Source organism: the organism of the source record quoted next, unplaced genomic scaffold (genome assembly GCF_019419815.1).
Source record: "Pyrus x bretschneideri cultivar Hongxiangsu unplaced genomic scaffold, Pyrus_bretschneideri_v1 Contig5, whole genome shotgun sequence".
In the NCBI taxonomy this organism is placed as follows: domain Eukaryota; kingdom Viridiplantae; phylum Streptophyta; class Magnoliopsida; order Rosales; family Rosaceae; genus Pyrus; species Pyrus x bretschneideri.
In genome coordinates this window covers 12,153,688-12,166,566 of record NW_025999787.1, presented here as the reverse complement: position 1 = coordinate 12,166,566, position 12,879 = coordinate 12,153,688, and the positions used below count along the sequence as shown (strand labels likewise).

Here is a 12,879-nt window from a genome sequence, read left to right as displayed (position 1 = left end):
CGTATGTATTATTATTTTTTGGGAAATTATACGGGTTTTACGGTGAGGGATTATTATTTTTGGAAAGAGAAATGGTTTCAAAAAGCTTTGTTTTTGTCCACTTAGGTTTTCTGTTTTGCGTTCCTCCAGGTTCTAGTTAGACATTCGTGTTGGTGGCTTACGAGGGCTTGCGGCGGTTCTGACAGACTTCAAATAATGTAGGAAATTCTTTCACGTCTTGTATAATTAATATTTAGTTGGCTGGACTGCATCTAGGTTACCTATACTCTGACTATGTGTATCTATACTTAAACACCTTTACTCGTACTTGTGTATGTATCTAGTGTAAACTAGCTAGTTTGGTTTTTATTTACCCACATTTTCATATCACTATCACTTTTGCGCTGCACACATGGTTACGTCATCCTCACGTGACGGCCAGCACACCTCGATTCAGGTCGAGGTGTGTCAACACATCACAAATTACTTCTCTCACATCTTTTTAATTTTTTTAATATTTTCTACACACCACTAAGGCTTGAAGGAAAAATATTAAAAAATTAAAAGGGTGCGGGGGAAGTAATTTAGTGTGTGAATATAATCTCCCTTAAAAAAAGACCAAATTTTTTTTATTGTCCCTGTGGTGATAGGTTACTTTCGAAATGACCCCCGTGATAAAAAAAAATTTATCAATCGTACACCTGAGGTGGAGTCCATTAGCAATCTTAGTCCAAATCAAAACTTTCAAACAAGTTCCCGTAAAAAAATTGTATGTGCCGATCACATGAAATGAACAAAAGTTCATTTTATATTATTGACCGCCACAGTTAATAACAGATCAGCACATGGTCATGAAATTAATGTTTTAAACCCGAAAAAGATAAAAGATAGAAAGAAAAAAACTGAAAAATAAATCTGAAAATGACAGTAGAAAATCCATAGTTAACAAGCTGTTCAGACATTTATACCCTTACATGTGAGCAGCACATGTAACTTCTCAACGAAATTTGGATGAAAACTTTGATTTGGACCAAGATTACTAACGGACTTCACCACACACACACACACACACACATATATATATATATATGATTAATAATTTTTTTTATTACGAGGGTTAATTAGAAAATGCCATATTACCACAGGATCCCTAATAAATTTTGGCCTTCAAAAATTATAAACAAAAAAGATTTACAAAATTATTTTTCTCCTTTTTAAAACGAATTTATAATATATTTTTTGGAGAAAACCAATTGGTATTAGGCAGAGATGGGGAAACGGTGCCGCTGTAGGTAAGAATTTTGTGTTAATGCTTATGACTATCATGCCTAACTCTTGCGATTAGGACGTGCATGTGCATGTGCATGTGCTGATACTCTCATCCTTCCACTTCCCCCGGCCCGAGAGAGAGGAGCAAAATGCAACCCGTTCGATCTTAGACGAAATCTTTCGTCAAGGACGTCGTCCCGACCCTCTCTCTCTACCGCTCTGCTTCCGCCCTTGAAGTTCGTCTCAAAGAGTTTGAGATCTTCACCCTGGATTGCCTCCGAGGTAATTTTCCTATCCACAGACTTTGTAATTTCCGTTTCACAGCTCAATTTTTGTCTCCAAACTTTGGTGGTTATCTTTTAATTTTGATTTTTGTTTGGTTCCTGATAAAATTCTGAAAAGCGAAACACTTTTCTGGAGCTAAGTTAATAGATTACACTAAAAGTCTACACCTTTCACCGTTTATGGCGTGAAATTAAAGACCCAACAAACTTGGTTCTTGTACTTTTCAGATTAGCCTGTAAATTTCTTGTTAAGGTAGAAAATGCTGAAAAAAAATTGATCATTGTCATGCTTGAGTGGTGACTGTTTGGGAGCTGAGAAAATAGAAGGATCATGTTGATGTCTAGTGAATCCGGGGTTGAGTGGGTTTGTTTGTTGAAATTTGAATATAAATTGGTTTAATTTGTTGTGTTGAAAGACTGCAGCTACATGGTGTTGGTTCCAGAACGAGAATGTAGTTGCAAATGCAGTAGTACAAGTTGCAAAGGCACAGCATGAACAAACATCGACATGGTGCAACCGCATTACAGTCAAAAGCTAGTACAAATGAAGTTATATTAGGTAGCATATAGGCTCTAATTTGGAGTAATGTGTTGTAAATGTAATCATCTAGCAAAGAATCTAATGATCGAGTTAGCTTAACTGTAATTTAATGAGCAAGTCGTGCCTTCAGCCACTTCCGATAAATGTGCTTTCTCAAGAAAATTGAAGATAATGTTTTTGTAAACATAAGTAAGCAGTACCGAGAAATCAAATTTGAGAATTTCCCCGACAAAACCCACCGACAACACAATTTTTGCCGCATGCATATATAGCTCCCAAGCCTGCATCAGTTCAAACTAATGTTTCAGGTTCCACTCACATTCATGGGAAATCGACCACCACCAACTGGCCCGTTTGCGCCTACACTTCCGCAACATGTGTCTAATAATTCTCCTGGATCACTGCCTGCTGGGAGCTCTACCAGATGGTCAAGCGGTCCACCAGCTCCACAACCAGATGTTTCATCCATGCCAGTTGCCACCACCTTCAAATATATCAACGGTGAATATGGTATTTTCTCTAAACCATCCTATTGCACCACCAAGTTTTACTTCTATTCCATGGCCTCAAGCGGGACTTCCTTCAACATCTCTATCATCATCTCTGCAAGCAACATTTCTTGAAGTGTTCCAAATTTCGCTCCCCTAAAAATGATGACGGTTCCAAGCCATTGCGATTTCACTTTTCAGCCTCACCGACCACAGAATCCATCCTTCCAAACAGTTCCCCAGACAAGCAGTCATTTCAGCACAATCCTTCTCCCGCCAAAACCTTCCCAATGCAGCAAGAATAAAGATGATTAACAATATAACAATAATAATAATAATAAAAACGTTCCTTGAGAAGATCATACCTGGACATGGAGAATGGGATCGAATCGACTATCAGCTTCAAATCATCTTCCAATCTATATCTATGTAAGGGATGTGGGATATTCTGAGCCAGTAGTGTCCTTTTCCTGGTGGACATCTCTCTTCATACAGGTGAGCTAGTTAGGATTTTCATAATTTCAATTTGATTCGGAAAAGGTTTATCCGGACTATAACTATTTGGCATCTTCAAGTGTGTTTCTTTCCTGCAATAATTAGAGCTTGTCTGCCACCTTAATGAGGCCCTTATTCTCTGAAATTGGATTTTGTCAATAATTAAAAGGAAAGAATATAGATATATATATCAGAATGAAGTTTCGAGAATGGGGAGCTATAAATATCAACCTGGATCCGATTGGCTGCCCTTGATTATTTTACATTGACTTTTCGATTGGTTTAAAACTTTTGATTACTTGTCTTTCCCTTGTCACTTTAACAGGCTTTCAGTTGTCATTTTGAAGGACCAAGAAGCAGCAGTGAGGGCTTCGATTCTGTTTTGCTTCAATCCAGCTTCCATATTCTTCCATATTCTATTCATCATTGTAATTTTCCCTTTCCTTTGTTTCTTTCTAGTTGGTACCTATGATATTGCATCAGGCTGATGTTTTCATCTGCTTTATACTGCAGATATTCAGAGACATTGTTCGCCCTTTTTTCAGTTGGAGGATTGTACCATCTAATATCTGGAAAAGATGTCATGTTCTTTGGTTTGCTCTCTCGGGATTTTCAAGGTCCAATGGAGTGCTTAATGCTGGTTATTTCTGTTTTCAGACTATGCATCAGGCCTATGATTCTGTTTTCTTGAGAAAGCGTCCTTTTGTAGGTTTCAATTTTTTCTTTTACATATGATTTTAAGTTGATACGTATGAAAGATTAAGCTTCAGTATCCTGATTATCAATAATTTATTTTGCCTACTTGGTTCCACAAAAGTAGACTTTCATTCAGCAAACCATACCACTCCATACCATGTAGACACGGTTAGAATATTCTTGTACAGCATCAAAGGAAAACAGAACATGTCAATTATGTAGCACAAAGAAATTTGTGTTTATACATATCAAAAAGATGATCGCTTAATAATTTTCATTTCTGTGGCAGTTGGCATTGCAGGCTGTTGTTGGTGGAGCTCTGCGCTGTATGTGTATAGTTGTTCCTTTTATTGCATTTCAAGCATATGGATACAACAATCTCTGTCTTGGACATCTTCCATCCGATATGAGGCCCTGGTGCAATGGAAGGGTACCTTTGTTGTACAATTATATTCAGAGTCACTATTGGTATGTGATCTTTAACCACCAATGCTTGTTCATCAGACTAATACCTTTTTTTCGGGTTCAGCTAAACGTTCACAATCATTACTGTCAATTGTTGTAGAGCAATGTTACAAAAAAAGTCCTTGTTCTGCTGATTATTGGAAAAGCATCACTAAATGGTAATAAAGGATAGTCTATTATGTATAAGATACAAATTAGTATTTGATTTTGCAAGAAATGGTAATTGGACTAGCTCGATATACATCTGTAATGTTTAATCTTGTTATACTTATAGTTATACCTTGCAAATAAAGGATAAATGTAAAAAATTGGAATAAAATAGAGATATATTCATAGTTGATGGTTTACCTTCATGCCAGGGGAGTAGGTTTCTTGAGATACTTCCAAATTAAACGGTTGCCAAACTTTCTGCTGGCTTCACCAATATTGTCTCTGGCACTTTGCTCAATTGTCCTTAGCGAAGTCAAAGCCCGAAAAGTTCTTCTCTTTGGGTTTTCGTGCTCCTCCTGAGGATAAAGATTCTGCTGCTGTGCTCTTTTCTCTAGCAAAATACTCCTCCAGAAGTCAGGGTATTACTTTTAAACAGCCATTGCCTTGTGATTGACATATTATTACTGTCATTGCTTTATGGCTTATTCTGTTGACATTTTAGGAACTATAAATGGTTAGTCTTCAACAAGGATCACAAACAACATATCTTACATATAACATTACAAGAGTTGGCATTAAAAAGAGATCAACCATACCTGAGAACCCATCTGCCCAGCAACAAAGACAGCAGCAACAGCAACTGAAAGACCTGGTGCAGGCTGTGTTTACTGGTAACACATAAGAATTCTTCTACTCACTCAAGACCTTATGTTCCAATGGTGATAGAACCCTGATTCCAGAACGTGTTCTTTGTGAGTAGGGAATCCTTTATTATATCGAACTGAACTTCTCCAACTTCCATCTATCAAGATGATTGGATAGCAACTGCTATGAACTGCAGCAATCAGTTTCTTTTAACGTGGAGCAATGCAAGCATCCTTATCGCGTCCCATATCCCTTAATTCTAGGAGATCAGTTATTGACATGGCCATGACTCCTAATTGGTTTGAACCCACGTTTAGGTATCCTTATCATGATATGTGTAAGTTCAAAACCTAACAGACATGTGAAGCTAGTAAATCAATCGTTTATCATAAATCAATATGTGCACATGCATCCAATTGTTTTATTATGCATGACCTAATCAGTATTTTTGGAATATTGTTTCTCTTCCATTCATGCTGGCTTTCAACAGCGTGTAATCAATCGTTTGCAAATGTAACAGAAAATCGCACAAGGAAGCAAGTGAACAAAGATGGTCCTGCCTTACTCCCAGGAGAACATAAGGTAACAGCAAAGCAAGGATACTTGTCTGTTGCTGTGCTTCCATGTATTCTACATTTGGGATTTATGGCAGCCACCGCATTTTTTGTCATGCATGTGCAGGTTTGATTTTATTCCCTCTCAATGTTCTTTATTTTGCCAAAACTATTTAAGCTAGGAGTATTTGAGAAATGTAGAATACTAAATTTCAGCTTCATGAAATTATTGTTTTCAGTAATTCTCTTCGACTTGATCAATATAATTTTGTCAAGTTTTTGGTTTAAAATTTGGATTCTGATGTTAAAACAAAAGAAATTCGATCATCACTGGCATCATGATTTATTTTATCTTTCAATGGAAAAAGCAAGCTAGAGGGAATCAGTTGCTTGTTTCCCCTTGTAAATGACAAATTGTTTCAGGGACGAAAAGCTTGATAGATGAAGATTAACCAATCATGTAAAGATTAATAATGCTGAAGTTTTACATTTTGAATAGAACTGACTCACCAAAAACTCCGAACTATGCATGTATTTCTAATTTTGTATGCACCAAGACTAAAATTTTTCACTTACTTAGATGACGCGTAAAGTTCTCTTCCAAAGATGGTGTAATGATGCTGCCTGGTAATCAGAATGGCATAATAGATTAGTGATTACCATCTTGGTTTTTAGCTTGTGCTCTTTACTAGTATTATTATGTTATTTTTCTGGCAAGGTTTTTATTTGGAAAATTGATATCATAACTTTGAATGCTTCATGTTTGACAGGTTGCTACTCGTTTCTTATCCTTCAGCCCTCCCCTCTATTGGTTTGCGTCGTATATAATGAAATCTCGTGGTACTGGTAACAGATGGGGATATATAGTTTGGGCATACTCTGCTGCGTACATTCTTCTAGGCAGTTTGCTCTTTTCGAACTTCTATCCTTTCACTTGATAGTGTACAGCAAGGAGTCTCAGCTGAGAGCTTTTCTATCGAAGAGTTTGTGCCTTTCAGAGTCTCAGATTGAATTTGCATACTGAAGGATATTCTTCTATTGTTTGGGGAGTCCCACGGCTTAATATTTTAGTTGCTTGCCTGTGTATAAGCATCGTGCGACTGCCGGTCCCGAAGAGGCGACAGTTTTGTTCTTTTCCGCATGTTATATATAGAGTTTTTACAAAGACCAGTTGGAAATAAGAGTGTACAACAACTACAAAATGATAAGAATATTATTAAACAAACAAAATTGTCGAAATGACTATAAAACTTTAAGAGGCTGTATTGTGACTAACTTGTTATTCTATAGAGTTACAAAGTACTATATAAATATAGTAAACTGACCTAACCTTAATAGGAAGAAAAAAAAAAAAAACGAAAACCTAATACTAACGAGTTAGGCCCAAAATACCCAACATTAAAATAACAAAAATATTATTCTTACCATTTATTTGTATTCACATGCGTTGACCTAATAAGCAAGGAAATGAAACTCCAGTACTAACAGGTTAGGCCCAAAATACCAAACGTTAAAATAATAAAGATATCATTCTCACCATTTATTTATATTCATACGAGTTAGCGGGAGAGAGACAGTACACGTGATGGTACAAATAACTACTCTTAAAATAATCTAGATAGTAATATTTTCCAACAAGGTTCACCCATATCATTTTAATTTCATCGGATTTAGTCCATGCAGTTTACAAACTGTGTTAATTCTAAAACACACATACATACGAGTAATATTCAAACATTGCAATTCAATTCTCTCCTCTCGAATGTTTTTTTCTTTTCTGGAATTATTTTAATTATTGCTGGATACATCTGATCAGTTATAGTGGTGGTGACAAAATAGTATTACAAGGCCTGAGGCCGCATAGATGACAGATGCAGTACACTTGAACCAGAGGGGAAATGGGATTGTGATGGAAATGAAGAAGGCGATCACCCCAAAGAAGACACCGAAATAATGGAAGAGATGAACTATGATGCGTGGGCATTTGGAGTTCTGAATGAACTTGTAACCAAGATGCTCGAGAAGGAGAGTGTGATTACGAGACCGAGAAAGCAAAAGGATAGAGGGAGCTGCTTGGAGTGCAGTTGGATGGGTACGAGAGCCATTCCAAATGCCGTTGACAAGCAATACGCCAGAATAATTGTTGCCCAATCTAAGTTGGATAGGTCAAGGTCATTATCCAACACGCTACGAAATATCTTGTTTAGTTGCTGCAGAATCGCGTTCATTTTATTTCTGGAAAGAAGAGAGGGGGAGATGCGTTTTTTAGTGAAGCAACTTCTTCACACCTCGTGTAGTGAACGGGGCTTTGGATCCCTATCCCTTTTTGTAGAATATGAAGCACTATTATATATATGTACGTATATCTAGAGAGAGAAAGAGGGGGGGGGGGGGGGGGGGGGGGGGGGGGGGGGGGGGGGGGGGGGGGGGGGGGGGGGGGGGGGGGGGGGGGGGGGGGGGGGGGGGGGGGGGGGGGGGGGGGGGGGGGGGGGGGGGGGGAGAGAGAGATGGGATGGAGTCTGGAGTGTGGAATTATTCCATAATCAATAGAAAAAGTAGTTTACCATAGAGTTTGTTTCATTATGGTCATTATGGAATTATTCCATAATCAATACAAAAAGTAGTTTACCAGAAAAAGTGGTTTGCCATAGAGTTTGTTTGATTATGGAATTATTCCATAATCAATACAAAAAGTACTTCACTATAATCAGACATAGTGAATTACCAAAATGCCTCCTCATATTCTATAGAGTTTGTTTCATTTTGGTAATTTACTATAATCAGACATAATGAATTAACAAAATAGCTCCATGTTTTTGCTATAAAATGCCTCGTCGTCTCCAGGTCCAACTGAAACAAACTCTCACACTCCCGACTCCATCTCATCTCTCTCTCTTTCTCTCTCCCCTCTTTCTCTCTCTAGATATACGCACATATATATAATAGTGCTTCCTCATATTCTATAAAAAGGGATAGGGATCCAAAGCCCCGTTCACTACACGAGGTGTGAAGAAGTTGCTTCACTAAAAAACCCATCTCCCCCTCTCTTCTTTCCAGAAAAAAAATGAAGGCGTTTCTGCAGCAACTAAACAAGATATTCTGTAGCGTGTTGGATAATGACCTTGACCCATCCAACTTAGATTGGGCAACAATTATTCTGGCGTATTGCTTGTCAACGGCAATTGGAATGGGTCTCGTACCCACCCAACTGCACTCCAAGCAGCTCCCTCTATCCTTTTGCTTTCTCGGTCTCGCAATCACACTCTCCTTCTCGAGCATCTTGGTTAGCAAGTTCATTCAGAACTCCAAATGCCCACGAATCATAGTTCATCTCTTCCATTATTTCGGTGTCTTCTTTGGGGTGATCGCCTTCTTCATTTCCATCACAATCCCATTTCCCCTCTGGTTCAAGTGTGCTGCATCTGTCATCTATGCGGCCTCAGGCCTTGTAATACTATTTTGTCACCACTAATATAACTGATCAGATGTATCCAGCAAGAATTATGTTATGAACCCAATTTGTAATTGAGGTTTATGGTTTAATTAACAGTTAAGTTAGTTGTACTTGAGGTTTTTGAATATTACTCATATGTACGTGTGTTCTAGAATTAAGACAGTCTGTAAACTGCATGGACTAAATCCGATGAAATTGACATGACGTGGGTGAATCTTGTTGGAAAATATTAGCATCTAGATTTATTTTAAGAGTAGTTATTTGTATCATCACATGTACTAGAGTCCGTCAACTCATGCAAATACAAATAAATGGTAAGAATAACATTTTTGTTATTTTAATGTTTGGTATTTTGGGCCTAACCCATTAGTACTAGGATTTCATTTCCTTGCTTATTAGGCCAATGTGAATACAAATAAATGGTAAGAATAACATTTTTGTTATTTTAATGTTTGGTATTTTGGGCCTAACTTGTTAATATTAGGGTTTCCTTTTTTTGCCTTTTAGGATTAGGTCAATTTTCTATATTTTAGGTCATAGCTAACTCAATGTTACTACTATGAGATTTTTCTTTCAACATAATTGAATTTTCCTTGAAATTGTATAGATCTTAGTTTATATAAACTAATAATAAAAAAAAAGGAACTTTAACGAAAGGCTCCCGGTATTGTTCAGTTTAATGAAAAACCATATTTTTACACTAAAAAGTCAATCTTGGTACTATTCAAATTACCCTTTATTTTGTCCTTATCGTTAAAACTCAAAGTTTTTAAACCCTTTTTATTAGTTTTCCTAAAAAAAAAAATCAATTTTTGTACTATTCACTTTATCCTTTTTTTTGTCCTTATCGTTAAAACTCAAAGTTTTTAAACATTTTTTTATTAGTTTTCCTAAAAAATAAAAAAGGAATTGATTTTAAAAAATCAAAAGATTGTTGACATCGTAAGGCTTATATCGTAAGATAGAAGGCTAGGTATAACACACAAAAAAAGAATTGGATTAAAAAAATCAAAAGATTGTTGACATTATAGGGCCTATATTGTAAAATAGAAGGGTAGGTATAACTTATATAAGGTTTATATTATAAACAAATCAGAAGACTGTTGGCATAAGCAAGTCTCTAACTTGTGAAGAGTTAAATCTTAAAATGTTTCCACCAATGAGAGGTTTTAAGTTCGATTCTTGTCAAAGGTGAATTTGAATCACATTATTGCTAGCCTATTGTGAGGCTAAGCCCACCCTTTCCCTTAGTGTAGATAATATCGTTTGTTAAAAAAAAAATGTTTCCACCAATGGATCATATACTCTTTACTTTACAAATTAGCACACAATATACATAAATTAGTGAAAATTCCAAGATGGCCTATTGTGGCCTCCATGTGGCTCCGCCCTGCTTTTATGAGTGACGATTAGATTTTTAAAGTGCCAATAATAGTTGCCAATTTTTTATATTTTTTTTTTATTTATAAAAAAAAACTTAAATTACAATTTTTGGTTTATAATAATTAAAATAAATTATTTTATTAGCACTTCACATATTACTAAATACACCTCCACATTAAAATTTATTATTAAATAAATTACATAATGACTATTTAAGCCTTATAAGGTTTAAAAATAAAATAAAAACTTTAAATACACCCAAGTCACTTTCAATGTGTATCCCCTAAATTATTTTTCTTCAATCTCGCAAAGGCTCAAAGCTAGTCTCCCTCAAATCAATTTAGGCCTTATCTTTGGTGAATGCGACCATGACTTGACTGGCAATACAGGGAGAGCCACATGATCAAGGGGTTCAAGCACGATACTTGTCGTGTTTGCCGTTGCCACTTCTCAAAGTCTAGCTCAATCATTCCTTCTTGGGAGACCTTCATGATTAATGTTTGCCCACCAAATGAGTGACGATATGATGGTACTTGTGGTACTTTAGGTCGTTCACTCGATTCATTCCTTCTGGACGTTTTTACTCGAGCAACTCGATCACTTTCTTGTTGAGCAAATTGTCCAACATTGTAGCTATATCAGAGTCATGAAACGAGTAAGTCTTCTCCCCAAGCTCCTTCGAAGTGCATTTGTACCTCTCCTAATCACAAAAAGGCTTGTTCCGCTTCACCTCATTCTTCTTGTCTCTTGTGGAAATTTAACGGGAGTTGTCTTGACCACGATTGCTTCCTGGGTAGGCTCCCTCATGATTTGTCCATTTTCTGCCCAAAATCTTTGTCTTTTCTATAGTCAATGATCGAGTATTTCTTCCCATGATAAGCGATGCTTAACTCCATATCATAGGCACATGTAGTTAGCTCTTCAAAACCCTGGGGCTTGATGCCTTGGAGAATGTAGTGCAATCCCCAATGCATGCCTTGTACGCATCTCGATCGCAGAGATCTCTAAGGGCATGTCCTTATAGTCGAGACTTAGTAAGCGTCATCAATTGATGTAGTCCACAACTGGCTCATCTTTCCATTGCTTTGTATTTTAAGCTCCATCATGCTGACGATGCGACAAGTGCTGTTAAAGCAGTTCAAGAACTCTCACTCCATCTACTCTTAATTGTTTATGGACTCGGGCTCTAGATCTGTGTACCAATTGAACGCATTTTCCTTCAAGGAATGGACAAACATGTTGTTTCCCTATGTCCCAACAATATTGCAAGTTTCGAAGAAATGAGGGATGAGGGACGTGTTGTTTTGGGTTCCTTTTCCTTTGAAATGCATGAACTTTGGTGGTTGGTACTCCATCGGCATCCACAAGCCATTAATCCGCTTAGTGTATAGCTTCAAATACATCAGGGTATCTCGCGAAGTAGCTCTGTGTTGTGCCCTAATGGTGTTTGCTATCAAGTCCTAGAGTTGTTGGATGAAAAAAAACCCATCGATATGGCTTCAGACTTTAGCTTCTGTTTCTCTCCAACCTTGTTTTCGTGACGCGCCTCTTTCTCGCTGACTCTTCGTCATGCCAATTATCTTTTTTCTGGTGAGGGTCGACTTGTTCATCATGTTTTGACTCTAACCTGCTCATGAGCGTAGCAATTTGTACGTCATTCTCCTCGACGGTCTTTGTCAACTTCGTGATCGCCTCGTTTGTATGTGCAAGTTGCTCCTCAATAGAGGTGGCGCTAGTAGTCATAACCTGCAAAGCCAAATGATATGACTCTTCTGTGGATATCGAGGGTGTCAATGAAGTCTCCGTATAACAGTCACTGGTTGGCGATCCGTGGTAGGATCCTGCGCTTGAGTTCACTTCTAAAGACGATGACAATGAGTGCTCCATTGAGTTCTTTGAAGACGAAGAATCCTGCTCGATGTATTAGAATGTCATCTTGCGTGCCATATCAGCATGTTTCGGTGCCCCCTAGTGAGGCCAAGCTCGCGCCTCCAATGCTCTCATTGCTCCCTCAATGACAAGCTCGCATCTCAAACGCGAACCTTACTCTCTCAATGACAGGCTTGCATTTTAGACGTGAGCTTTGCTCCTTCAAGGACATTGTTGAGATGTAAGCTGCATACAAGCTTAGTGTCGGACTGCAGATGACAATCCTGCAGAAAGAAGTGAAGAGAACTTTGAAATCGAAGAAGTGAAGAACTTGCTATTTTTAGCAAGTAGCCGTTTGGTTCAAAATGTGCAACGGCTAAGTTTCTGTTTTTAGAACTCCTACAGCTGGGTTCTTATCTGGTTTTTAATTGTACTGTGTTTCCCATCTTCTTCCAAGTGGATGGATGATATCCTCCAAAGTCAATTAATGACTGGAGAAGAGTTCCTAGGTCTCTAGAGTGTAGGTTCTGGTTTTTGATCTAAAAAGGTCTGATATAGTCCTTGTAAAGCTTAATGTTTTCGGCTGTAATGAAAAATACAGACTCTT

At 37.5% G+C, this 12,879-nt stretch overlaps 1 protein-coding gene, 1 long non-coding RNA gene and 1 pseudogene across 2 annotated transcripts in view; all 3 read left to right on the top strand.

Moving 5' to 3' along the window:
• The window catches only part of LOC103964245 (GPI mannosyltransferase 2), a 38,583-nt gene extending 31,924 nt beyond the window's left edge, over positions 1 to 6,659 (top strand). The window contains exon 8 of the mRNA XM_009377162.3: positions 6,337 to 6,659. Within this exon, the coding sequence (XP_009375437.2) occupies positions 6,337 to 6,504 (168 nt within the window). The 3' untranslated portion in view covers positions 6,505 to 6,659. The remainder of the gene's footprint in view (positions 1 to 6,336) is intronic.
• On the top strand, positions 1,361 to 2,178 carry LOC125470413. Its single transcript, XR_007252673.1, has 2 exons — positions 1,361 to 1,530; positions 1,949 to 2,178. It is a non-coding gene; the product is annotated as an uncharacterized LOC125470413 (long non-coding RNA).
• Positions 2,397 to 4,821, top strand: LOC125470456 (annotated as a pseudogene).
• Positions 6,660 to 12,879: the final 6,220 nt, after the last annotated feature.